General features: G+C 43.1%; 1 protein-coding gene across 3 annotated transcripts in view; it reads left to right on the top strand.

Moving 5' to 3' along the window:
• The window catches only part of LOC110506258 (AN1-type zinc finger protein 3), a 46,685-nt gene that overhangs the window by 15,551 nt on the left and 3,294 nt on the right, over positions 1–27,840 (top strand). Inside the window, exons 2-5 of one of the 3 annotated variants that reach the window (XM_021585691.3) lie at positions 11,448–11,488; positions 13,582–13,779; positions 18,173–18,241; positions 23,772–23,942. In XM_021585691.3, coding sequence (XP_021441366.2) covers positions 11,448–11,488; positions 13,582–13,779; positions 18,173–18,241; positions 23,772–23,942 — 479 coding nt within the window. The remainder of the gene's footprint in view (positions 1–11,447; positions 11,489–13,581; positions 13,780–18,172; positions 18,242–23,771; positions 23,943–27,840) is intronic. The other 2 variants (XM_021585692.3, XM_090221722.1) reach the window with 2 other exon arrangements.

The following is a 27,840-nucleotide window of genomic DNA, read 5'->3' as shown; positions in this document are numbered from 1 at the left end:
CCATTGGCTGCTAACAGCTGTGAGTTGCTAGCTAACTGGCAAGCACATTAAGATCAGGTCAATTTATTGGTCAATTGCACACAAGGTCCAACTGAAATTTGACTTCTGCTTTTAGCCCAACCCCTCCAAAAGATAGACACACACACAGGTTTTGAGAGGTGCCATCCTGGGTGCCAGAGGAGCTGTCAACAACTTTGAGTACAGATCCTTAGAAATCGGCCAATCGCTCTCTAGTGACGAAATGCTGGAATTAAACAATTAACTTATATTAGGTGTGAGATGTGGTGTTCTCTGAAATTAGAAAAAAAAATGTATTCAGTACACGTGGGAACTCTAAACTGTTTTGAGACTTGGGCTGCATACCGGTCTTACTTTTAACAGTCCACCCGCTGATAGCATTCTTATATTAAAAATAAAATCTGTATTTTGTGGCTGACTTTGAACTTGGTGATGTGCCATTGATTCTGGGAGAGTGTGGCTTGTGGTTATCTTATGGGCTTGTTTCAACTGGCTTGCCCCTGCGGTGCTTAAGACCTACCGTAAAAATGCAATTAATAGCCCAGACATTTATTTGCTTAAATCACTCTACACAACGGCGCTAAGAGACAGGCTTCTATTTGAGCCATTTCCTTTAATGCACACATCTTTTGCTCATTTGCATAGATGGGGAAACCACCATTTTCCAGTTCTGGAGTATTAGCCGTCTAGCTGAATTGGTGGCATAGGCAAGTGTCCAACCTTAATTATTGACTATATATACAGTACCAATCAAAAGTTTCGACACCTACTCATTCAAGGATTTCTTCTTTATTTGGACCATTTTCTACCTTGTAGAATAACATATCAAAACTATGAAAAAACACATGGATTCATGTAGTAACCATGAGTAACTAAACAAATATATATTTTTAGATTCTTCAAAGTAGCCACCCATTGCCTTGATGACTGCTTTGCACACTCTTGGCATTCTCTCAACTTGCTTAACCTGGAATGTTTTTCCAACAGCCTTGTAATTCTCACAAATGCTGAGCACTTGTTGGCTGCTTTTCTTTCACTCTGTGGTCCAACTCATCCAAAGCCATCTCAAATGGGTTGAGGTCGGGTGATTGTGGAGGCCAGGTCATCTGATGCAGCTCTCCTTCTTGGTCAAATAGCCCTTACACAGCCTGGAGGTGTGTTGGGTCATTGTCCTGTTGAAAAACAAATGATAATCCCACTAAGCCCAAACCAGATGTATGGCGTATCACTGCAGAATGCTGTGATATCCCTACTGGTTAAGTGTGCCTTGAATTCTAAATAAATCACTGAGTGTCACCAGCAAAGCACCATCACACCATCTTAATGCTTCACGGTGGGAACCACACATGCGGAGCTCACCCGTTCACCTACTCGTCAGTTGGAACCAAAAATCTCAAATTTGGATTCATCAGACCAAAGGACAGATTTACGCCGGTGTAATGTGCATTTTCGTGTTTCTTGGCCCAAGCAAGTCTCTTCTTCTTATTGGTGTCCTTTAGTAGTGGTTTCTTTGCAGCAACAGTTGATGTTAATATGTCTGTTACTTGAACTCTGTGAAGCATTTATTTGGGCTGCAATTTCTGAGGCTGGTAACGTATCCTCTGCAGCAGAGGTAACGCTGGGCTTCCTTTCCTTAGGCAGTCCTCATGAGAGCCAGTTTCATCATAGCGCTTGATTGTTTTTGCGGTGGCACTTGAAGAAACTTTCAAAGTTCTTGAAATGTTCCGGATTGACTGACCATGTCTTAAAGTAATGGACTGTCGTTTCTCTTCGCTTATTTGATATGTTCTTGCCATAATATGGACTTGATATTTTAACAAATAGGGCTATCTTCTGTATCCCACCCCTACCATGTCACAACACAACTGATTGGCTCAAACGCATTAAGAAGGAAAGAAATTCCACAAATGAACTTTTAACAAGGCACACCTGTTAATTGATATGCATTCCAGGTGACTACCTCATGAAGCATATTCTATTCATATACTATGGACAGTGTATGAATAGAATATGGCTTTGTACATAGGGCAGTCTAAGGTACACGGTAGAGTACCGGGTGGTAGCCAGCTAGTTAGTAACAGTGACTAAGTTCAGGACAGGATACTGGGCGGAGGCCTGGAGATGGAAGATGTTTTCCATTCTCTCGGTCGCAGCTTTGACACACGTGTACTGTCTCAGCCTTCTAGATGGTAGTGGGGTGAACAGGCCGTGGCTTGGGTGGCAGAGGTCCTTGATCTTTTTGGCCTTCCTGTGACAATGGGTGCTGTAGATGTCCTGGAGGGCAGGCACTGTGCCCCTGGTGATGTGTTGGGCTGACTGCACCACCCTCTAGAGAGCCCTGCGGTCGTGGATGGTGAAATTGCCATACCAGGTGGTGATATAGACGACAGGATGCGCTCAAATCAAATTTTATTGGTCACAGACATGGTTAGCAGATGTTAATGCGAGTGTAGCGAAGTGCTTGTGCTTCTAGTTCCGACGTGCAGTAATATCTAACAAGTAATCTAACAAATTCACAACTACCTTATACTCAAAAGTGTAAAGGAATGATTAAGAATATGTACATATAAATATATGGATGAGCGATGGCCGAACAGCAGAGGCAAGATGCAGTAGATGGTATAGAGTACAGTATATACATATGAGATGAGTAATGTAGGGTATGTAAACATATATAAAGTGGCATTGTTTAAAGTGACACATTTATTAAATCCAATTATTAAAGTGGCTAGAGATTGAGTCTGTATGTTGGCAGCAGCCACTCAATGTTAGTGATGGCTGTTTAACAGTGATGGACTTGAGATAGAAGCTGTTTTTCAGTTTCTCGGTCCCAGCTTTGATGCACCTGTACTGACCTTGCCTTCTGGATGATAGCGGGGTGAACAGGCAGTGGCTCGGGTGGTTGTTGTCCTTGATGATCTTTTTGGCCTTCCTGTGACATCGGGTGGTGTAGGTGTCCTGGAGAGCCTTGCGGTTATGGGCGGAGCAGTTGCTGTACCAGGCGATGATAGGATGCTGAAAGGAGGCTTTTGATTGTGCATCTGTAAAAGAGTGTTTTTGGTGACAAGCCAAATTTCTTCAGCCTCCTGATGTTGAAGAGGCGCTGTTGTGTTCTTCACCACGACGTCTGTGTGGATGGACCATTTCAAGTTGTCGTTGATGTGCACACAGACGGTCCTTGAAGCTTTTCACCCACTCCATTTAGCTTGTCTGGTAGGCTCGCGTTGCTTGGCAGCTTGCGGCTGGGTTTCCCTTTAACCCTTTGAGTGGGCTGAACCACACAGCCCACCTACTTTCATCATTGAGTGTTTTGCTCTCATGCTTTGCTTTTGGATTGTGTAGCCTACCCGACCTAAATCTAAAATACTCCTTTTTGTTTGTTCTACTAGACCTCACCTGGTAGAGTTGACCTTGTGTCGTACTTTAGAATTGAGAGGGGGGAGAAACAAATAGGCTACGTTACTGGGCTGGGTGACTATTTGCTGGGATAACCGTTCTCCGCTCGTCACCGTCAAGCGCTCTCCACTCTAGGCATACTAGCTAGGCGTGATGATCGACAGACTCATATCAGACTCTCACCCTAATTATTTTGGGTGCCTCCGCGACCTTGTCCCAGTTTCTAAATGAGGGGGTCCATAACCAACTGAGTGAACCGATATAGGTGCTGTTTTGGAAGGGGCGCGCAGGTAACAACAATCACTGAGTTGACGGCAACCCGTGATTTGGCAATCACGGGTAATCGTCATAATCATAGGCCAATCAGGAAGGATGGATGGTGTGTGTCCGTGCATGCGTGTGTGGAAGGGGGTTAAGGAATAATGCTTATTAAGACATTAGGGGAAACAGGAAGAGAGGACACCCTGAGGGTTTTAAGTAGGCAGCGAGGGCTAATGGCAAGCCTGGTGAACGAGAGACAGAGCTCTCTGATTGGGGTAGACTGGCAGGCCGGGCTCTGTCGCTATGGGGGTGAGACTTGAGTGACATGGGAGAGAGCAAAGGGTGGTGGTGGTGGTGGTGAAGGAGGGATGCAAAACGGAGGAGGATGAGAGGTGGAGACGTATAAAGAGGACGAAGTGGTGAGCAAAGAGGAAGCTTTATTGAGAGATGGTGACAGACTAAGCATTGTTCGCAGTAGGGCTGACCCCATGTAGTTGACTGCTTGTTTGGTCGATAGGCTTTTGGTCCAGCAGTGGCAAATGTATAAAGAAAATGTTTTGGCACACGAGACACCTGTCTGATTCACACCTGTCTTGAGTGGCCTAATCCATTGCAGAGGCCGCAGGGATGGCACATCAGTATTACATTTACTGTCAAATACCATCATTTCTAATCTGTAATGTTTGTTTGGTTACTGTAATATCTGTAAATGCATTCAATTTATTATTGTTATTATTACAGAGCGCACAACCAAGACTACACTTGTGAGAAAGTTTGGGTAAATTTAATTCTATTTATTATTTGTCTTTTGTGCTACCTGGCCTGCATGCAAATACAGGCTTATAAATGTGCCCATTTGGGGATCTGATTCTATTTCTGATTGTCTTAACTCACGAGCACTGTGGAGCTTCTGTGATTTTTTTTCTTTGCGTCAAAGAGCAAATAAATGGTCTGATTTCGCATCCATTGAAAATGACAGTAGTTCCTCAATGTAGCCTATTTGAAAAATATTTCTCGCTCTCTCCCTTTTAATAACCACTCAGCATGAAAGGTGGGAAGAAATGCTCTAATCAGGTGGAAGCGTCATAAAAAAGGCCTGATTACTTCTTATCCTTTGTGCAAATAGACCACAGCTGTGTCTGTCTGTCTGGAGCTCACTGGCATGGGAAACTGAGGGCCCAGAATATTTTATACAATGTTGCAAGTTTGTTAGCACCGCTTCAGGCAGGACCAAGTTAATAGTTGATACACAGTTTCAAGTTTCTTGCAGACAGGCCATGCGATTTCTAGCATATTTATTTTTATCAGAGTATTTTCTTCCTGCGGGCTGCAATTTTTTTATTTGTTGGCATTATGTATGCTATTTTTACATATTGGCAATGGCAATAGAAATTACTTTTTGATTTGTATAATTTTTATTAACCATGTGAAATTGATTTTGAGATATGCAGACTTTTATTATAAATGAAACTGTTCCACAAAAATGAGCTTATGAAAATCATACTGGCATGCGGATCAGTAGAAATGGTAGGATAACTTGGCATTCCAAATGGAAAAGGTTGCCGATCGGGAACTTCAGGAGCTAAGGCCAGCAGCAGCGGGAAGAGGGTTGGCTACAGTTTTTCTTTTTTCTGGTTAGGCTATACTGATCTCTGGCTTTCTCGTTAGTATTTTGTGTGTCCATTTTTAATCACAGTGCTTAAAGCATTAGACAAGCTCAGTAACCTACGTGTAGTTGATTTTATTCATATCTATATAATATGGAAAAAACACAACTTCATTTTTTTTGTCAGCCCTAGTTCTCAGAGATATTGACCGTGTTCAAGAGAATCAAATCTGTGATTCAATGTGAGTAAATTGTGACTGACTGATCTAAATAATATTGTAGTTATTTACAATGCAAGGTGATTCTTAGATATGTCAGTTGCTGCAATGCCAAACAAGCTCATTGTTGATAGTGGGGTATTGCTGACCAGGAACTGCTGACACCATTTTGATGTTGTTGGTTCTAGGAAAATAGGAAGGAAATGGCTGTTACAATGTTTTTTTTCCTTCATCATTTGCAGAGCCTTAAAATACATGAGTAGGAGCTATAGACATTTGCCAGATAGCACCAGCTACACTGGCTAGGTTTCCATCCAGTTTGGAACAGATTTCCATGCCAATATTCAACAATCTGCATATTTTCACACCAGATATGTTTCTATCTGACTTTTTGCGGATAAACGGCTGTGCGTGATGACGTAATGCACATAACTTTTTACCGTTAAATTCCCATGTACCGAATGAAGATTATAAGTTAAATGGGTTTTCTATCGCATTTTCAACTATATATATGGTTTTGTCACAAAAACTGTTATACATCAATTGGCCTTGGCGCATGTGCTCTAGCCAACGGCTCGTAGATACAGTGTAGGTAGGCTACCTACATGAGATTATTATGAATTAAAGTGATATTAATTGTTTTTGTCAAACTGCAGCCAAGCATCGATCATCATGTCACCAGAGTAAGACCCTCTGTTTATTGAAAAGGAGCATCAAGCTCATCACCTTACAAATTCACCACCCTGTGAAGTTCATCATAACTTATTTAATCTGTCACCTAATTAACTGCATGCTTTCCCAAGTCGTAGTGGGTGGACCAAACCACATATCATCGCGTGACTCCAAGTTTACTGCGATATGATGGTCATTATATCAATATTTGTGGCTTTTCCACCGCATAATCAATTTTACAGACTCAAAAAGATACAACCATGTCGAACAAACAAATTGTCTGTCAGCTTTTTATAACCTGGTCCGACATTTCATGTTTCCATCATCCCGGTCATGTCTTTTTTTCCTGCATCAGGTAATTAATCTACATGAAATGGTTGGATGGAAACGTGGTTACTGAGGAAGCTTAATGACCCACACATATATCAAACATACACATTCTCTCTCTCTCACTAACCTAACACACACAAACACATGCACTAATCTAACACAGAAACACCTGTACACACTCTCATTAATCTAACACACACACACCAATTTACTAACCTAACACAAACAAGCATGGGATGCCAGTGAAGCATTCAACCCACACCTGTAGGTCTATGAAAATATTATTTGATGAGAACATCATTAGCAAGCCTCTCAAAAGGCTATAGAGTGCACAGACTGAACTCATGTTTTCAATGCCACAACATCAGGTTGAATGTGTGTGATGCCTTTTACATCCATTGACATTTTCTTACTTAGAGACACTCGTGTACTTTTTAGTCACTAGTTCTGAAAATAACTCTCACAAGCCAAAAGTGGTCCCCTTTTTTTGTGTAAGAAGTCAGCCAATGTGTAGGCCTACTACGTAATCCATTTTGTGTGATAATTACACATTTTGCAGTGTATGATATCATACACATTTTTCATTGTGTGATATATTTTGAAATTGGTATGATATTCGATTTTTGAAATGTGTGTAATATGTTACCAATTCATTTTGTGCAATATGTTATGCGTTTGTTGTGCTTAAGATCCCGGAGTGCATATTTAACTAAGCATAAAGGCCCATGCATGGATTCCCTGAAAAGAGTGTTAGGCTCACCCATGGCAAAGGAAGATCCTTAAGCTAGGTTTGAATGGATTTTCAGGGGTCAAATAGCCTTAGCCTAGGCTAGTCAACAAATGTTTTGGACCAGACCGGAGTTTGAGCATTTGATTGAGCCTGCCTGGTGCAGGTGCAGGTTTTGCTTTTTTTAGGACTGAGCTATTGCCTTGACTCTATTGCTAGCGCAATCAAGCACAGCTTAAGTATTTGAACGTATTTGATAGATTGTGCCTATTTTAATCCAGGTATGGTTTGTGGTTAAAAACATTTCCTGACCACAGCAACACCTCTGAGCCGGACTTTGAATTAGAGAGAAAAAAGAGAGAAGGAAGAAAAGAAGACTCTTGCTCCCTTCCCCCTGTCTTTCTTACTTCCACCCTCATTTTAACCCATCACTCAATGCCAATCAAGCCGGCAGCACTCCGGGGGTATAACAAGGCAGGAGACCGGGATTCATTTGACATCTCCTGTTAAATGTCATCCGCAATTAAGGCTTATGAGGGCTGGCGTCGGCAAAGAGCGCCAATCAAGATTCCACCAGCCGGGCGGCCCACGTTAGTTAACCTTCTTCAGGCAAATCAAAGATGGGTGGTGGAAGAATAAAGTGTGTGTGTGTGTGCATGCCAAAGTAGCCTATTGGTGCAGAGTATTTTCTCCAATGGCAACTCAAACAGGTAGTTTTTCCACTGCCGTTATTCAGGCTGGTCACCCCACTCTGTTTCCCCCAGGTGTAAAAACATTTGACCTCTTGGTTTCAATTTCATTCTTTGGTGGTTTTTGTTTTGCAGCACTGAATGGTGCTTCGGTGACCTGTGTGTGCCCCACTAAGGGGTGAAATGTACTGTAGGGAAAACACACTAAATAAACTGAGGTACTTAAATTGATTTGAGTTGTTTTGGAGCCTGGAGTTGCAGACTACTATGCTGAATCTCAAACTGAACACTTGGCCGATGAGGCCTTTATTGAGTGGCCACTTTCTGATCTGTATTGATAGTGATCACTCGAGTCTGCTACCATTTCAGGCCAAAAGAGAATTGAGACGATGCACACTTCCATCCTAACTGCCACTTTGTCAATATTCCAATATTCTAAACCCATTCTCAAGCATAGTCTACCTCAACCTATTTTGTAGCATAATTCACTATGAAGATTCATGGGTAGCACTTGCTGCCAAGGGCGGCGAGTTGACACAGGATGCCCACTCGGTAGAGAGGCTGCCTGAAGGGCTCAATGAAGCCCTCGATCACTCGACAATTAGCCATTGAGATTGCTTCGTGAACACGCATATCGCATGATCGAGTGGTCAAAGTGTTCGGTTTAAGATTCAGCCCTAGCATGTTTTATTGGGTTTGCCTCCAAATTAGGTGCAGCAAAAATAAAAGCTTCCAAGGGCTCTGAGGAGCTCATCCTTCCAGAATGAAGAATTGTGAGGGAAGGGAAGGGAAGGGGCTGAAGATTTGAGAATGTCAACAACACATATCCCGACAACTGTTTTGTTGAGCAGGAGTTTAAACAAATGCACGCATACGGTCTGAGGCTGTGCTATCAGTGGTCATGTTATGCCAACCTATTCATCCACAGCCTTTCCTTTTATAAACGTCTGCACTTCAATTCCATCAAACAAAACACACAGCCGCTGTCACACCCTCTCAACAATCCCTACCTTTCTAGCCTAACGGTCAATGTTGATTCATTTCCCTCCGCGTGGCATCTGGTCCAATGTATAGGCCTGCCAGTCAAGCAAGGTCTTCCTCACCGCAGCAGGCTTTTCATGAGCCAACACAGAGCAACAATGCCTTGGGTGCCATGTTCAAGAACCTTAGCCTAGGTAAGGTGCATTTTAGTAAATTGCTCCCCATGGAAGAGAAACATTGCGGCTTGATTGAGCGCAACCGCCAACAGGTCAATGGCCAAGGTGAGCAGAGAGAATACTTTGCTCTGCATGTAAAAACTATGGTCAATTGGGCTGTTTATCATTTGCGCTGTTGCAGTTGGACAATAAATGGGCTATGGGACCCGATTCAATGTAGGTTAAACCATAGCCCCTCTAGTAATTAAATAAGATCTCTGTGATAAACCCTCGTTCCAGAATGGGGTAAAAGTTGCATCAATATTGGTCAGAAAGTGCACCGCCCTATGGGGCACCCGGTCACTGCTGGCTGTGACACATCCCGGGATCGAACCCCAGGCTTTAGTGGCACCTCAGCTGCTCCACTCGGGAGGCCCATGAGTAAGACCTATTAAACAGCTTAACATTCGCAAGACTACAGGGCCAGACAGAATAGCAGGACATATACTCAGAGAATGCACTGACCAGCTGGCAAGTGTCTTCAACCTATCCCTGACCCCATCTGTAATACCAACTTGTTTCAAGCAGACTGCCATAGTCCCTGTGCCCAAGAACGCCAAGGTAACCTGCCTAAGTGATTATTGTCTCACATCATGAAATGCTTTTAATGGCTGGTCATGGCTCACATCAACACCATTATCCTAGACCCACTCCAATTCACATACCGCCCCAACAGATCCACAGGTGACGCAATCTCTATTGCACTCCACACTGCCGTCACCCACCTGGACGAAAGGAATACCTATGTAACAATTCTGTTCATTGAGGACAGCTCAGCATTCAATAGCCATTGTCCCTTCCAAGCTCAGGACTCTGGGACTGAAGCCCTTCCTTTGCAACCGGATTCTGGAATTCCGACGGGCCACCCCCAGGTGGTGAAGGTAGGCAACAACACATCTGCCATGCTGACCATCAACATGCGGGCCCCTCAGGGGTGTGTGCTTAGTCCCCTCCTGTACTCCCTGTTCGCCCACAACTGTGTGGCATGACTGCATGGCTGACGACACGACGATGGTAAGACTGATCACCAAAGACGATGAGGTAGCTTATAGGGAGGTGGTCAGAGACCTGGCAGTGTGGTGCCAAGATAACAACCTCTCCCACAATGCCAGCAAGACAAAGGAGCTGATCATGGACTACAGGAAACCACATCGATAGGGATGTAATGGAGCAGATCAAGACCAAGTGTCCACATCACTAAGAATTTAACATGGTCCACACAAACCCAAACAATTGTGAAAAGGGTACGACAGCACGTCTGAGGAGAAAGAAGGCTGAAAAGATGTGGCATGGGCCCTCAGATCTTCAAAGTTCTACAGCTGCACCGTTGAGTACGTTTACATCCACAGTAATAATTTGATTTTAAACTCATTATGGCAGTAGGCAGATTATGCAATAGTGATGTAAACTCCTTACTCTGCTTATCTTAATCGGCGTGAGGTCAAATTTGAAGTAAGCAAATGTTGATTAAAACACCGGGTTTTCTGAGCAATCATTCAAATTTAGGATATATAAATGCTTTAATCTGCATTCCAACGGTGTATTTGATCTATGCATGTGCTAGCACCAGCCGAGCCAGCCTCCCTCTTTAGCTGGCGAAGTGTCGTAGATTAAAGTTCTGAAGTTGGCAGAGGTAAGGGACAAACAGGTCCACTGTGAAGGATGATGGATTGGATACAATGAAGGAATTTACTTATATTATTTAGGCTATTTGTCACGTTGTTTTAGGGTGTCCATTTTTATATACCGAATGTGGCACGATTTATTTGGTCTTATCTAGCCAATTGTTTTGGCATTGGTTAGGTGGTCGTGTTACATGTGGAGAAATAAGTTGATTAGAACTGAAGACTTTACATTTTTAAACTGCAGATAAAGGAAACCGCACTGCCCAATGTTAAAACTGGCCCACAAGCTGTCGCTCTTGTGGACATTTTCATTGTAGGCAATATTGATGCAAAATTACAGCCTGGTTAACCAGCCTGATTGCTGCGTTCACCATTCTGTTTCACTTCACGTATGAGTCCAATACCGGTCCAATCAGCATCCTCTCAGGTGGGTTTAGGACAAAATCCTATGCGGCTAAACACTGTGCTTTGAATTAGGCCATCATCTGGTTGGTTAAAGGCCACCCAATCCCAAACAAGTTAGTTTTAAAGAATTATCTTTGTTACAGACATAGTATCAAACTGTTTCTATAAGGAGGAATGCCAGACTGATGAAGTAAAATAAAATATTGAACGCAGCGATCAGGCTTGCCGAAGTACACCTGTCCTGTGAATAATAATGTGATGGGCTGACCTCCTTTTCTAACCTGTCATTGTCTCTTCTCTTTAGGTCCAGCAAAACCATGAACCTTTGTTCCAAATGTTTTACGGGTAGGTCCACTCAACTCCCTTCACACACCCTTTCCCCTCGCGTTAAGGGAGTTTAAAGCAGACGGCTTTGAGTCATGCAGCAATACCAAAGATTTGTGTGTGTTGGGGAGAGGGTGTGCGTGCGTGGGAGAGACTGTGTGAATTGCAGTGTGTGTGTTAGCATAGGTGAGTATTCAAATGTGTAGTTTGTGTGTGAGCATGGGCATCTGAGTGCATGTAAGAGGGTATAGTGCCTGAGTGAGTGTGCACGTATGTGTGCCAGTGCCATCATGACTGAACGTATATCTGTTTGTTCACGTCTCTGCTGCTGTGTTGTCACAAGCTGGTGTCCCGCTCTGCTGCTGTGGCCGGCATGGAGTGGCTTTAGTGACGCTGTGTAAACAGGGGGATTGTGTGAAGATGAGGGACGAGAAACCCTCTCTCCTCCACCATTACGCTCCACAGACTTACTGCTGGATAGTGGATCCATACTGTCCTGCAGTGTGTGGCTAAGCGTGACTTCTCGACTACTCTCTCAAACACATACACAACAAGCAGACGCGCACACACACACACACGTGGGGAGATGCACATAGGCATACATTGCATTCGGGAAAAGTATTCGGACCCCTTGACTTTTTCCACGTTTTGTTACGTTACAGCCTTATACTAAAATGGATAAAATAAAACATCCTTATCTACATACAATACTCCATAATGTCAAAGTGAATACAGGTCTTTTAGAAATGTTTGCAAACCTGAAATACAAACACTTTGCTATGAGACTCGAAATTGTGTTCAGGTGGATCCTGTTTCCATTGATCATCCTTGATGTTAATAAAACTTGATTGGAGTCCGCCTATGGTAAATTCAATTGATTGGACATGATTTGGAAAGGCACACATAAGGTCCCACAGTTGACAGTGCATGTCAGAGCTAAAACCAAGCCATGAGGTCGAAGGAATTGTCCGTGAGCGCTCCGAGACAAGATTGTGTCGAGGCAAATATCTAGGGAATGGTACCAAATAAATTCTGCAGCGTTGAAGGTCCCTAAGAACACAGTATTCTCCATCATTCCTAAATGGAAGAAGTTTGGAACCACCAAAACTCTTCCTAGAGCTGGCCGCCCGGCCAAACTGAGCAATCGGGGTAGAAGGGCCTTGGTCAGGGTCAAGAAACCCGATGGTCACTCTGACAGAGCTCCAGAGTTCCTCTGTGGAGATGGGAGAACCTTCCAGTAGGACAACTACCTCTCAGATCATGACAAAGAAGGTTCTCTGGTCTGACGAAACCAAGATTGAACTCTTTGGCCTGAATGCCAAGTGTCACGTTTAGAGGAAGCATGGTGGTGGCAGCATCATGCAGTGGGGATGTTTTTTAGCGGCAGGGACTGGGAGACTAGTCAGGATCGAGGCAAAGATGAACAGAGCAAAGTACAGAGAGATCCTTGATGAAAACCTGCTCCTGAGCACTCAGGACCTCAGACTGGGGTGAAGATTCACATTCCAACGGGACAATTAACTAAGCAACAAATGGCTGTGCAGCGACGCTCCCCGTCCAACCTGACAGAGCTTGAGAGGATCTGCAGAAAATAATGGGTAGAAACTCTCCAAATACAGGTGTGTCAAGCTTGTGTCGTGTCATACCCAAGAAGACTCTAGGCTGTAGTCACTGCCAAAGGTGCTTCAACAAAGTACTGAGTAAAGGTCTGAATACCTATGTAAATGTCATATTACAATGTTTAAATGTATTAATTTGCAAACATTTTTTTTTTAAAGTGTTTTTGCCTTGTCATTATGGGTGTATAACATGTAGATTGATGGGGGGGAAATAATTAAAATAATTTTAGAATAAGGCTGTAACAATTGTTTTGGGGGGGGGGAAATTAAAGTGGACTGAATACTTTCCTGAATGCACTGTATGTATATACACACACACTTATGTAAGCATATACAGTACGCACACACATACTCTCTCACATACACACACACACACACTTCAATCTCCCCCTTCACAATGAAATGTCTAGAGGGTAGGAGTTATTTTGGAATCCAGCATCTCTCGCACACATACAAACACACACCCACGCTCGTCACTCTCTTGTATAACCACAGACATTGAGAAGAAGCAGCCAGGCGAGGACTGTGCCCCAGAGCCTGCCCCCAGCTCAAGCAGCTCAAGCAACAGCCAGTCAGTCATCTTCTATAGCGAATCAAGCAGCAGCAGTAGCCAATCCCTTTCGTCAGCGCCTGTCAGCTCAGAGGACCCGTTGCCCGGAGACACAGAAGCCACGCCTCTACCTGAACAAGATGGTAAGGACAGGAGCCTATGTCCTGTATTTTGGACTGTTGATTTTTTTTTTATACATGTGTGATCGACCTCCTCGATTCGGTCTTATGTGAATTTTAATTTTAATTTATTTATTTTTTACATTGGATAAAAGTAGAGACTCCAAGCTAGAAAATGGTATATCATACACTGCAGTTGAAGAACAATGGGGAAGTAATTCTGATTTGGAAATTAATAAACTTTTGAGAAAATTACTCTTGAATGTTTTGGTACACCTACTGGAGGGTTCTTTGTATACCCATTCAGCATCATTCACACCCTCTTATATGGAACGCCGTTTGGGTCTTTGCGTGTCAAAAAAGATACACGTCAAATAACGCGTTGACACGCTAAATAAGCTTTTAATTTGGCATGTAAAATAACACAGTTTAATTGTAGAATGTTGTGTTAGGCCGCAACTTCTGGTATTAGCTAGGTAGCCACTTGTTGTTAGCCTATTGAAATTGAACTTCAGGTCATGAAAATAAATAGCTGGACCAGGTTATGTGTTGTGAAGCTAGCCACAATAAGGATTAGTCACAACTAGCATTCAATGTTAGCTAGCAAACCTTAGGAATCAATTTACATTGTTAGTTATAGCCTGATTCGTATCATATTATTTCACAGATCATACACTTAACGTTAGCTAGCAAGCGAGCAACGTTTGCTAGTTATCTAACAGTATGCTTTAAATTACAAAATTAGAAATTTATCTGCAAATGTAACTAGATTCCTACCCGTATACATGGATGAACGCTTTTGTGGCAGATTGGAACCATTTAACTCGATTTTTGTTTGTAGCTGTTTGACCAGCGTTGTGTCAAGTCACTCCGGGTTCACACTAACCGAGGCGTGTGCAGAAATTAGCCCAGCACTTTTTCCAACTAATCTGTTGATAGCACCTGCTGAATTCAGGGCATCAATTTGATGTAGAAACGTAGCAAAACTTGTGTAGTTCTTGATGGATAATGTTATATCTTTCAAAAACAGTGCGATAGAAAGGACTGTCAAGACGTGCTGAACAGCTTACGTTATAGACAGAAGCATGCTACATGGCAGACCAATCCAAACTCATCTCCCTGCATGTCCAGCCCCTCATTATCTCAGCCAATCATGGCTAGCGGGAAGATTCCTGACTTTTTCTGTGGCTAAACCAACTAGGCTGGTAATTGACCAATTGTATTCGTATTTATGGATGGAATACAAGTTTGTTATTAAAGCACATGAGAGTTAATGTTCCAGATGGCATTTCAGCCCCCAAAAATGCATTTTGATAAAATATAAATGTTTATGTTCAAATGCCGCTACTGTGAAGTAGTGAAGTGCGATATACACTTAGTTTCCTGAAACGAGTCAAATACATAGTATATTTAAAAAACATAACCGGGAATGCACAATACAGTCAGAGACGTTGTGGTACCTAGACCACCAGTTAATACAGATTTTTAGTGACTTTTTGTGTGTTCCCATGACACACACACTTACTCCTTTAGTCCAGGAGCCTGCTATTGCCAAAGACACATCTGCTATTTTCTGCAACAACGGTGGAGCTGCCCAGACCAGGCTATATCTGTCCTGGCATACATAGGAGAGAGAGGTGGGAGAAAGGAAGGTAGTTGGAGTACTGGGCAGATCTTCCACTATCTGGAAGATCTGCCCAGGTTATGTATACAAAGAGGTGGTTACAGTCCACTTTACGTTAGCGATCTGTCATGACTGGGACCCATTTAAATGAACGGGAAAATGTATTTCTGTAGCGTTTTAGTGTAATATACTTGACTTGTCAGTCACATATCGACTCTTGGTTTTTCAACCTCAATTCGTCCTCTGTAAGACCAAGACATGTCAGACACAGATTAGATATCATAGGTAGCTAGGGCCTCCCGAGTGGCGCAGTGGTCTATGACATTAGAGATCCTGGTTCAAGTCCAGGCTCTGTCGCAGCTGGCCGCGACCGGGAGACCCATGGGGCGGCACACAATTGGCCCAGCGTCGTCTGGGTTAGTGGAGGGTTTGGTCTGCAGGGATGTTCTTGTTCCATTGCACTCTAGCGACTCCTGTGGTGGGCCAGGCTGACACGGTTGCCAGGTGTACAGTGTTTCCTCCAACACATTGGTGTGGCTGGCTTCCGGGTTAAGCGGTCATTGTGTCAAGAAGCAATGAGGCTTGGTTGGGTCGTGTTTCGAGGACGTGTGGCTCTCGACCTTCGCCTCTCCCGAGTCCATACAGGACTTGCAGCGATGAGACAAGACTGTAACTACCAATTGGATACCACAAAATTGGGGAGAAAATGCTAATAAAATATATCATAGGTAGCTAAGTAAGCCAAATGTAAAGATAATTTGGATCCCATTCATTGGATACCATTTATATGTCACGAAAAGGATTAATGCTGCCAAGTTGCTGTTCCAGCAAGTCTAGAAAGGTTTGAGTAAGTCAGATTCAGCATTTGCTGCCTTACCCCTATATAATTATCTACAATTATACAAATTGAACTGTAAAACTGCGTTGTTTCACTTCTAAATAGGTGACTCTATCCAAACTTAAAATGTATAGACGTAAAGATTGACATTTTAGGGCCACAAAACAACATTAGTCTATTAAATGCCTCCATGGAAAAATACATAAATAATAATAAATCTATACAGTGGGGAGAACAAGTATTTGATACACTGCCGATTTTGCAGGTTTTCCTACTTACAAAAGCATGTAGAAGTCTGTCATTTTTATCATAGGTACACTTCAACTGTGAGAGACGGAATCTAAAACAAAAATCCATAAAATCACCTTGTATGATTTTTAAGTATTTCATTTGCATTTTATTGCATAACATAAGTATTTGATACATCAGAAAAGCAGAACTTAATATTTGGTACAGAAACCTTTGTTTGCAATTACAGAGTTCATACGTTTCCTGTAGTTCTTGACCAGGTTTGCACACACTGCAGCAGGGATTTTGTCCCAGTCCTCCATACAGACCTTCTCCAGATCCTTCAGGTTTCAGGGCTGTCGCTGGGCAATACGGACTTTCAGCTCCCTCCAAAGATGTTCTATTGGGTTCAGGTCTGGAGACTGGCTAGGCCACTCCAGGACCTTGAAGCTTCTTACGGAGCCACTCCTTAGTTGCCCTGGCTGTGTGTTTCGGGTCGTTGTCATGCTGGAAGACCCAGCCACGACCAATCTTCAATGCTCTTACTGAGGGAAGGAGGTTGTATCTCGCGATACATGGCCCCATCCATCCTCCCCTCAATACGGTGCAGTCGTCCTGTCCCCTTTGCAGAAAAGCATCCCCAAAGAATGTTTCCACCTTCATGCTTCACGGTTGGGAGGGTGTTCTTGGGGTTGTACTCGTCCTTCTTCTTCCTCCAAACACGGCGAGTGGAGTTTAGACCAAAAAGCTCTATTTTTGTCTCATCAGACCACATGACCTTCTCCCATTCCTCCTCTGGATCATCCAGATGGTCATTGGCAAACTTCCGACGGGCCTGGACATGCGCTGGCTTGAGCAGGGGGACCTTGCCTGCGCTGCAGGATTTTAATCCATGACGGCGTATTGTGTTACTAATGGTTTTCTTTGAGACTGTGGTCCCAGCTCTCTTCAGGTCATTGACCAGGTCCTGCCGTGTAGTTCTGAGCTGAGCCCTCACCTTCCTCATGATCATTGATGCCCCACGAGGTGAGATCTTGCATGGAGCCCCAGACCGAGGGTGATTGACTGTCATCTTGAAATTCTTCCATTTTCGAATAATTGCGCCAACAGTTGTTGCCTTCTCACCAAGCTGCTTGCCTATTGTCCTGTAGCCCATCCCAGCCTTGTGCAGGTCTACAATTTTATCCCTGATGTCCTTACACAGCTCTCTGGTCTTGGCCATTGTGGAGAGGTTGGAGTCTGTTTGATTGAGTGTGTGGACAGGTGTCTTTAATACAGGTAACGAGTGGAGAACAGGAGGGCCTCTTAAAGAAAAACGAACAGGTCTGTGAGAGCTGGAATTCTTACTGGTTGGTAGTTGATCAAATACTTATGTCATGCAATAAAATGCAAATTAATTACTTGAAAATCATACAATGTGATTTTCTGGATTTTTGTTTTAGATTCCGCCTCTTACAGTTGAAGTGTACCTATGATAAAAATTACAGACCTCTACATGCTTTGTAAGTAGGAAAACCTGCAAAATCGGCAGTGTATGTATCAAATACTTGTTCTCCCCACTGTATGTATGTGTGTGTGTGTATATATACATACACACACACAGTCAGAAAATAACTAGATTACATCATACCTTGACCCTCCATGTCTGTCTGTCTGCTCTTTGTAGTTGATGGATTGCACCAACCACAAGTCTCTCTTTTCTTTCTTTTTTCCCCTTTCTCTTCCAGAAGTCTCCAGCACAGACACAGCCCACGGCATACTAGTATCCACCCCCACAAAACGGCCCTGCAACTCAGGTAGCTACGCCTCGACGGACCTAACACTAGGTTTCCGTGTCAGGCGCCATGTTCCCACTACGGGTCTGTCAACTCCACTTAACGGAGCCGGAATGGAGTGAGACTGGTGTCGGAGGGAATTGGAATCAACCAATGTTAATTGATCCAAAATGGCAGAGTTAATTGACCCGATAGGTAGACTGTAAATTGAAAGCAATAAGGGGAGATATGGGGAAAGTAGACTACCTCACATTTGTTAGGTAGTTTTCATTAAGTATATTCCCCATGCAATTGAAACTGCACCCGTATTTCAGTGAGCAAGTAAGTGAAGTGACCATAGTTTAGGCGCTCCAGTATTATGTAATATGGCTGCAATATATGGCCTTTCTATCTTATTAAGGTTGACAGTAAGGAGTGGACACACATGCGCACACACACACACACTTGTTTACATACTCATCTCATTTGTACATACTGTACTCGATACCATCTACTGTATCTTGCCTATGCTGCTCTGTACCATCACTCATTCATATATCCTTATGTACATATTCTTTATCCGCTTACACTGTGTACAAGACAGTAGTTTTGGAATTGTTAGTTAGATTACTTGTTATTACTGCATTGTCGGAACTAGAAGCACAAGCATTTCGCTACACTCGCATTAACATCTGCTAACAATGTGTATGTGACAAATAAAATTTGATTTGATTTGATTTGTCAGCGAGACTTAATCGACTAAGGAACTCCTCTTCCTCTGCTGGAGATCACATGTTTCTACCCTCCATTGAGGGCCCTCGCCGCTAAAAAGAAGACCCATTAAAAAGGCAGAAAGACTGGAGATACCAAAGGGACTTCTACATTCCAAATTGCACCCTATTCCTTACATGGTGCACCCAGAAGGATTCCATAGGATAATGGGCACGGAGGAATCGATCGTGAATGCCAAAGATTTGCCGGTCAACTTGGCCTAGTTCTCAGAAATGTATCGAGTGAAGATCTTTGTTCCACAGCCGAACCAGTGAGGAAAGAAACCTCTCTGGGATGGAGGAGAAAAATCCTGACCTAAAACTGACTTCTGGGCAGATGCTTGACTAATTTTGTCAATGGCAGCCATTTTAACTAAAGTACTGTATATGGGTATCATTGTTGTCTGTTATTTTGTTGTAGAATGTGATGGGGGACATGCTTTAATTAGCCCAATGCAGCTTTTTTCAAACATCTCCTTGGGGACCCTCAGCTGTTCCTTGCATTTGATGTATTACAGAGGTAGCACACCTGATTCAACTTATCATCAAGCCCTTGGCTGCATTTCAAACTCATAAAAGACACCCTCTTCCACTTACCCTCGTCTAATGCCCTTGGGGGAATCCCTGTCACTGTCTTGGAAGTTGGTCCAAATGATTAGCAAAACAAGGGAAGTTCTTAACGTAAGCTCCTCAGCCCTTGTTTTTGATCGAGTTTGCAAGTGTACAGTGATGTTCACGTTGGGGCCTGAAACACCCCATAATTCAATTTGCAATGATTGTACATCCGCTAAGAAAAGTTTGCCGAAACTTAAAACGTCAATATGGGAAAGTCAACATAAAAACATAAAAACAAATGTCAAAAGGTTCGAAATTGTGCTACTAATGCACATGACGGCACAAACACGTCTCAAATCAAATTTTATCTATCACACGCACCGAATACAACATGAGTAGGTGTTTCACCTTACAGTGAAATGCTTACTTACAAGCCCTTAACCAACAATGCAGTTTTAAGAAAATCCCTAAAAAAGTAAGAGATAAGAATAACAAATAATTAAAGAGCAGCAATAAATAACAATAGCAGGGCTATATACAGGGGGTACAGAGTCAATGTGCGGGGGGCACCGGTGTCGAGGTAATTGAGGTAATTATGTACATGAGGTTAGAGTTATTAAAGTGGCTATGCATAGGTAACAGAGAGTAGCTGCAGCGTAGGATGGGACAATGCAAATAGTCTGGGTAGCCATTTGATTAGCTGTTAAAGAGTCTTATGGCTTGGGGGTTGAAGCTGTTTAGAAGCCTCTTGGACCTAGAGAACAATATACAACTAGGGTGTCTGGAGTCTTTGACAATTTGTAGGGCCTTTCTCTGACGCCGCCTGGTATAGAGGTCCTGGCAGGAAGCTTGGCCCCGGTGATGTACTGGGCCGTATGTACTACCCTCTGTAGTGCCTTGCTGTCGGAGGCCAAGCGGTTGTCAGACCAAGCAGTAATGCAACACGTCAGGATGCTCTCGATGGTGCAGCTGTAAAACCTTTTGAGGATCTGAGGACCTATGCCAAATATTTTCATTCTCCCGAGGGGGAATAGGTTTTGTTGTGCCCTCTTTACGACGTCTTGGTGTGCTTGGACCATGTTAGTTTGTTGGTGATGTGGACACCAAGGATCTTGAACCTCTCAACCTGCTCCACTACAGCCCGTCGATGAGAATTTATTTTTTTATTTTACCTTTATTTAACTAGGCAAGTCAGTTAAGAACAAATTCTTATTTTCAATGACGGCCTAGGAACAGTGGGTTAACTGCCTGTTCAGGGGCAGAACGACAGATTTGTACCTTGTCAGCTCGGGGGTTTGAACTTGCAACCTTCCAGTTACTAGTCCAACGCTCTAACCACTAGGCTACCCTGCCGCGTGGGGGTGTGCTCGGTCCTCCTTTTCCTGTAGTCCACGATCATCTCCTTTTGTCTTGATCACATTGAGGGAGAGGTTGTTGTCCTTGCACCACACGGTCAGGTTTCTGACCTCCTTATAGACTGTCTCATCGCTGTCAGTGATCAGGCCTACCATTGTTGTCATCAGCAAACTTAATGATGGTGTTGGAGTCACGCCTGGTCATGCGAACAGGAAGTACAGGAGGGGACTGAGCACGCACCCCTGAGGGGCCCACATGTTGGGGATAAGTGTGGCGGATGTGTTGTTACCTACTCTTACCACCTGGGGGCGGCCCGTCAGGAAGTACTGAATCCAGTGGTTAGTCCCAAGGTCCTTAGCTTAGTGATGAGCTTTGAGGGCACTGTGGTGTTGAATGCTGAGCTGTAGTCCATGAACAGCATTCTCACATAGGTGTTCATTTTGTCCAGTTGGGAAAGGGAAGTGTGGAGTGCAATAGAGATTGCATCATCTGTGGATCTGTTGGTGCGGTATACAATTTTAAGTGAGTCTAGGATTTCTGGGATAATGGTGTTGATGTGAGCCATGACAAGCCTTTTTAAAAGTATTTCATGGCTACAGACGTGAGTGCTGTGAGTCGGTAGTCATTTAGGCAGGTTACGTAGTGTTCTTGGGCACAAGGACTATGGTGGTCTGCTTGAAACATGTTGGCATTACAGACAGGGAGAGGTTAAATGTCAGTGAAGACTCTTGCCAGGTGGTCAGCGCATGCTCGGAGTACACATCCTGGTAATCCGTTTGTCCCTGCAGCCTTTTGAATGTCGACCTGTTTAAAGGTCTTACTCACGTCGGCTGTGGAGGGCGTGATGCTCTCATGCATGTTTGTGTTACTTGCCTCATTGCGAGCATAGAAGTTATTTGTCTCGTCTGGTAGGCTAGTGCTACTGGGCAGATCTCAGCTGTGCTTCCCTTTTTTAGTCTGTAATAGTTGGCAATCCCTGCCCCATCCAACGAACGTCGGGCCGGTGTCGTACGTTTCGATCTTAGTCCTGTATTGACGCTTTGCCTGTTTGATGGTTTGTCGGAGGGCATAGCGGGATTTCTTTTAAACTTCCAGGTTCGAGTCCCGCTCCTTGAAAGTGGCAGCTCTACCCTTTAGCTAAGTGCAAATGTTGCCTGTAATCCATGGCTTCTTGTTGGGGTATGTACAGTTGAAGTCCGAAGTTTACATACACTTAGGTTGGAGTCATTAAAACTCGTTTTTCAACCACTCCACAAAATTCTTGTTAACAAACTATAGTTTTGGCAAGAGGGTTAGAACGTCTACTTTGTGCATGACACAAGTATTTTTTCCAACAGTTGTTTACAGACCGATTGATTATTTAACTTATAATTCACTATCACAATTTGAGTGGGTCAGAAGTTTACATACACTAAGTTGACTGTGGCTTTAAACAGCTTGGAAAATTCCAGAAAATGAAGTCATGGCTTTAGAAGCTTCTGATAGGCTAATTTACTTAATTTGAGTAAATTAGAGATATACCTGTGGATTTATTTCAAAGCCTACCTTCAAGCTTCTGATAGGTTAATTGACACCATTTGAGTCCATTGGAGATGTACCTGTGGATATATTTCAAGGTCTACCTTTCAATTTCAGTACCTCTTTGCTTAACATCATGGGAAAATCAAAAGAAATCAGGCAAGAAATTGGAGACCTCCACAAGTCTGGTTCATCCTTGGGAGCAATTTACAAATGCCTGAAGGTACCACGTTCATCTGTACAAGCAATAGCACGCAAGTATAAACACCATGGACCACGCAGCTGTCATAACGCTCAGGAAGGAGACACGTTCTGTCTCCTAGAGATGAGCGTACTTTAGTGCGAAAAGTGTAAATCAATCCCAGAACAAGCGCAAAGGACCTTGTGATGATGCTGGAGGAAACTGGTACAAAAGTATATATCAACAGTCAAACAAGTCCTATATCGACATAACCTGAAAGGCCACTCAGCAAGGAAGAAGCCACTGCTCCAAAACCTCCATAAAAAGCAAGACTACAGTTTGCAACTGCACATGGGGAGAAAGATCGTACTTTTTAGAGAAATGTCCTCTGGTCTGATGAAACAAAAATAAAACTTGTTTGCCATAATGACCATCCGTTTGGAGGGAAAAGGGGGAGGCTTGCAAGCCGAAGAACACCATCTCAACCGTGAAGCACGGGGGTGGCAGCATCATGTTGTGGGGGTGCATTGCTAAAGGAAGGACTGGTGCACTTCACAAAATAGATGGCATCATGAGGGGTGAAAAAGTGATGTCCTAACCGACTTGCCAAAACTATAGTTTGTTAATAACAAATTTGTGGAGTGGTTAAAAAAACAAGTTTTAATGACTCCAACCAAAGGGTATGTAAACTTCCGACTTCAACTGTGTGTGTGTGTGTATTTATATATATATATATATATATATATATGGGTTTTTCTTCATTTTCTGTATGGTAGAATAATAGTGAATACATCAAATCTATGAAATAACACTTGGAATCATGTTCATTTCACTGGACTATAATAAAGGTGATATTCAGTATTTTAATGCTAATAGTCATTCTATGGATCATTTAGCTATCTTTAAAAAATTACATATGTCAGCTTAGAACCCACCGAAGGCTTAGACTTATAATTATTTTGTAAGTTATCTGCTGCAAAACTTTGTTTTGACCTCAGCAAGCAGTAGTGGCAGTATGCAAATCAGCGAGCCAAATGAACATCTCTTTCATCGGTGTGTTTAGGTTCCTAACGTTCACCATGAAGATTTGTTCAACAAGAGCCGTTTGTTCGCGTACGACCCTTCACTAAAACACACTCTTAATGGATCGGTGTGGCCTTTTTGTGTGTGTTTTCTTTTTGTGTTCGAGCAGCCTCTGAGTCAGAGAGTGACGCATCCCCAGAGAAGAGCGCACGGGTGGGCCCCGGTTCTAAGGAGTCGTCATCTACCAATGGGGGTCCCAAGCAGAAGAGAAGCCGGCGCTGCCACCGATGCCATACCAAACTGGAGCTGGTACAGCAAGAGCTCGGCTCCTGCCGCTGTGGTCAGTACACACGCACTCATAAAAACATAAACGGACATAGGCCTACATGTCTCCTGAGTGGCTCAGTGGTCTAAGGCCTCTTGCACTGAGATGCAGTGCGTCACTACAGTCCCTGGTTAGAATCCAGGCTGTATAACATCCGGACGATTTTGGGAGTCCCATACGGCTTCTCACAATCGGCCCAGTGTCGTCCGGGGTAGGCCGTCATTGTAAATAAGAATTTGTTCTTAACTGACTTGCCTAGTTAAATAAAGGTTACACAAACATATGGGACACTTTTACACATGCAAGCAAACACAGAGGCTCATACATACTTACACTCACACACACACACACGTTCTCATACAAATGCAGGTATGCTAACATTCCTGTGTTGACACGCAGTGCAATGCATTCGGAAAGTATTCAGACCCCTTGACTTTTTACACATTTTGATAGGCTACAGCCTTATTCTAAAATGGATTAAATAAAGCATGTTTCTCATCAATCTACACACAATACCCCATAATGACAATGCAAAAAAACGTTTTTAGAAATGTTTCCAAATGTATAATTTTTTTTATATAGTATATACTTATTTACCTAAGTATTCAGACCCTTTGCTGTACAACTCAAATTTGAGCTCGGGCAATCTGTTTCCATTGATCATCCTTGAGATGTTTCTACAACTTGAATGGAGTCCACCTGTGGTAAATTCAATTGATTGGACATGATTTGGAAAGGCACACCACTATATAAGATCCCACAGTTGACAGTGCATGTCAGAGCACAAACCAAGCCATGAGGTTGAAGGAATTGTCCGTAGAGCTCCGAGACAGGATTGTGTCGAGGCACCAAAACATTTCAGCAGCGTTGAAGGTTCCCAAGAACACAGTGGTGTCTTTCTTAAATGGAAGAAGTTTGTAACCAACAAGACTCTTCCTAGAGCTGGCTGCTCGGCCAAACTGAGAAATCAGAGTAGAAGGGCCTTGGTCAGAGAGGTGACCAAGAACCCAATGGTCATCTCTGACAGCGCTCCAGAGTTCCTCTGTGGAGAGGGGAGAACCGTCCAGAAGGACAACCATCTCTGCAGCACTCCTCTGGAAAAGACACATGACATCCCACTTGGAGTTTGCCAAAAGGCACCTAAAGTCTCAGACCATGAGAAACAAGATTCTCTGGTTTGATAAATCAAAGATTGAACTCTTTGAACTGAATGCCAAGCATCACGTCTGGATGAAATCTGGCACCATCCCTATGGTGAAACATGATGGTGGCAGCATCATGCTCTGGGGATGTTTTTCAGCAGCAGGGACTGGGAGACTAGTCAAGATCGAGGGAAAGATGAACAGAGAAATGTACAGAGATTATTGATGAAAACCTGCTTTGGAGCGCATAGGACCTCAGACTGGGGTGAAGGTTCACCTTCCAATAGGACGATGACCTTAAGCACACAGCCGAGACAACGCAAGAGTGGCTTCAGGCCAAGTCTCTGAATGTCCTTGAGTGGCCCAGCCAGAGCCCAGACTTGAACCTGATTGAACATCTCTGGAGAGATGGGAAAATAGCTGTGAAGCGACGCTCCCCATCCAACCTGACAGAGCTTGAGAGGATCTGCAAAGAAGAATGGGAGAAACTCGCCAAATACAGGTGTGCCTAGCTTGCAGCGTCATACCCAAGGAGACTCAAGGCTATAATTGCTGCCAAAGGTTCTTCAACAAAGTATTGAGGAAAAGGTCAGAATCCCTATGTAAATGTGATATTTCTTTGTTTTTGTTTTTAATAAATTTGCAAAAACCAGTTTTAGCTTTGTCATTATGGAGTGTGTGTAGATTGAGGAAAAGCAACTATTTAATCAATTTCAGTATGAGGCTGTAACGTAACAAATTTTGGAAAAAGGCAAGGAGCCTGAATAATTTCCAAATGCACTGTATATACTCAGACTTGACAAAAATACTGTACTGATATTTCTCAGTGGTAATACAAATCTAACAGCACATTTCTGCTTTTGTTTAGGCCTCATTCCGGGACAGAAAGCGATTCCCTTTCTTTACTTTCCTCTTGAGCATTAGAACTGGACTGAGCGTTGCTTTACCCTCGTCTTCTAGAACTGCAGACCTGGTGGCATAGATTTAGGCCTCACTCAAAGAAATAGGCCACAATGTTGGTGTAAATTCCATTTTATTGCAGTGAATTCTTGAAGTTAAGTGAAATTCCAATATTCTTAACTGTTTAAAAAAATATATATATATATGTATATATTAAGAAAAGGTTAAATGGAATTTCAGGTCACGTCCTGAATTGACTGAATTAGAAGGGAAGTGACCCCAACTCTGATTGGCCATACCTTAGCTTAGAGACAACTAGATGGATACAGATAATCAGCTAAACTAACTTGGTGTTGATTACTTTACTAATATTTAGCACTAGCATAGTTGAGTACCCCTATTTTCATGTTGTCAACAGCAAGTACAAATCAATAGTCTAAATCACTTTGAATGAGCTACCTCTTTAATATATATATATATATTTATATATATAGTATATATTTATACTGTATCGGATAACAATCATATCATGTTAGTAAGCCTATCATTTCAGCCACAAAGCAGTAGTTGTAGGCTACTTAATGTGTCATTACTGAAGCCAACGCCCGTGCTTTATTAGCACTGCTATTTATTATGACAACAAGTCATTCTAATGATGGCTTAATGACACGTCTCGCTGTTAGTGACTGAATGCTTCGCCGCCAAATTGATGGCACATTCTGTTCAGAGCTAGCAGCATTTTCACAGCAAAGTTTACTATCACTCGAGAAAGCACTTTCCCTGCCGCTTGTCAGTAGAAGTACCTCACTTGATCCGTGTATCTATTGGCTGTGCTTTGTTTTTAGCTGTGAACGTTTTTCGGTGCAATAGCTTTGTCCCTTTATCTTATATTAACCATGCTCTGTTTGAAGTTGTGTGTTAACTGTTAACACAAGTAGGTACATCTGTTAGCATTTTACATGTCAGAGTGTGTGTGTGTGTGTGTGTGTGTGTGTGTGTGTGTGTGTACGGTGCATGTGTCCATATGTACACAACAGTCTCACACACCACTTCAGGGACACACACCAGTTACTTTAGTCACCAAACCTCTTTCTCCTCATACTCCCACCAAGCCACGCTCTCCCCTATCCCACTCCCCTTTTGTGTCCATCAGCCACTCCCTCTTCCACCATTATCTTCGGCTCCATGCTAGCCCCGCTGTAGCACCACACCACCCCACACACAACCACATCTTTCTTTATTCATTCCTGTGCATTGCTTAATAATTGCCTCTGCCACTCTTCAATTAAAGGGCGCTTCGGTCGCTGTCGCTCTGAGACTTTAATCAGTGTTCGTCGCTGTCAGGAACATTATGCATATTAACGAATACATTAAGACTCCCAACATAACTAACGAGTCGCTCTCTCTCTCTGTATTATTGAGACTCCTTTCAGCTACCAGGGCTTTGTGGAGGACTGACACAATGGAGACTCAATGGGGAGGATCGCTGGTGGTAGTGTCTTCACTGGCAATGATACTCAGGCAGCTTAGCTCCTAAGGGCTGATTTGAGATCAGGGATCTTTGACTGACAATGATACTCAGGCTGGAGTGTATTCAAGAAGGTGGGTGTTGTACCTCCTAATGACTGACTCGAGGTCAGCCCTAGCTCCTAAGAATTGGTTTGTGATTACATGCTTCAGGCGTAGAGTATTGAAGACAGGCGTTGTTGCTTCTTAGGACTGATTTGAGATCCGGTGTTTGATGTACTCATTGGTGTTCTCGTGAACACAGAACTGAGAACAGAGTATAATAGCATTAGAATACTTTATTCTCTATACTCTGTTCTCAGTCCTTAGGAGCTAAGCTGGCTGAGTATCATTGCCAGTGAAGC

Source organism: Oncorhynchus mykiss, chromosome 26, assembly GCF_057628025.1.
Source record: "Oncorhynchus mykiss isolate SJ-2025 chromosome 26, ASM5762802v1, whole genome shotgun sequence".
NCBI lineage: Eukaryota > Metazoa > Chordata > Actinopteri > Salmoniformes > Salmonidae > Oncorhynchus > Oncorhynchus mykiss.
The sequence above is the reverse complement of the archived record's forward strand: the minus strand, read 5'-3'. Positions and strand labels throughout refer to the sequence as shown.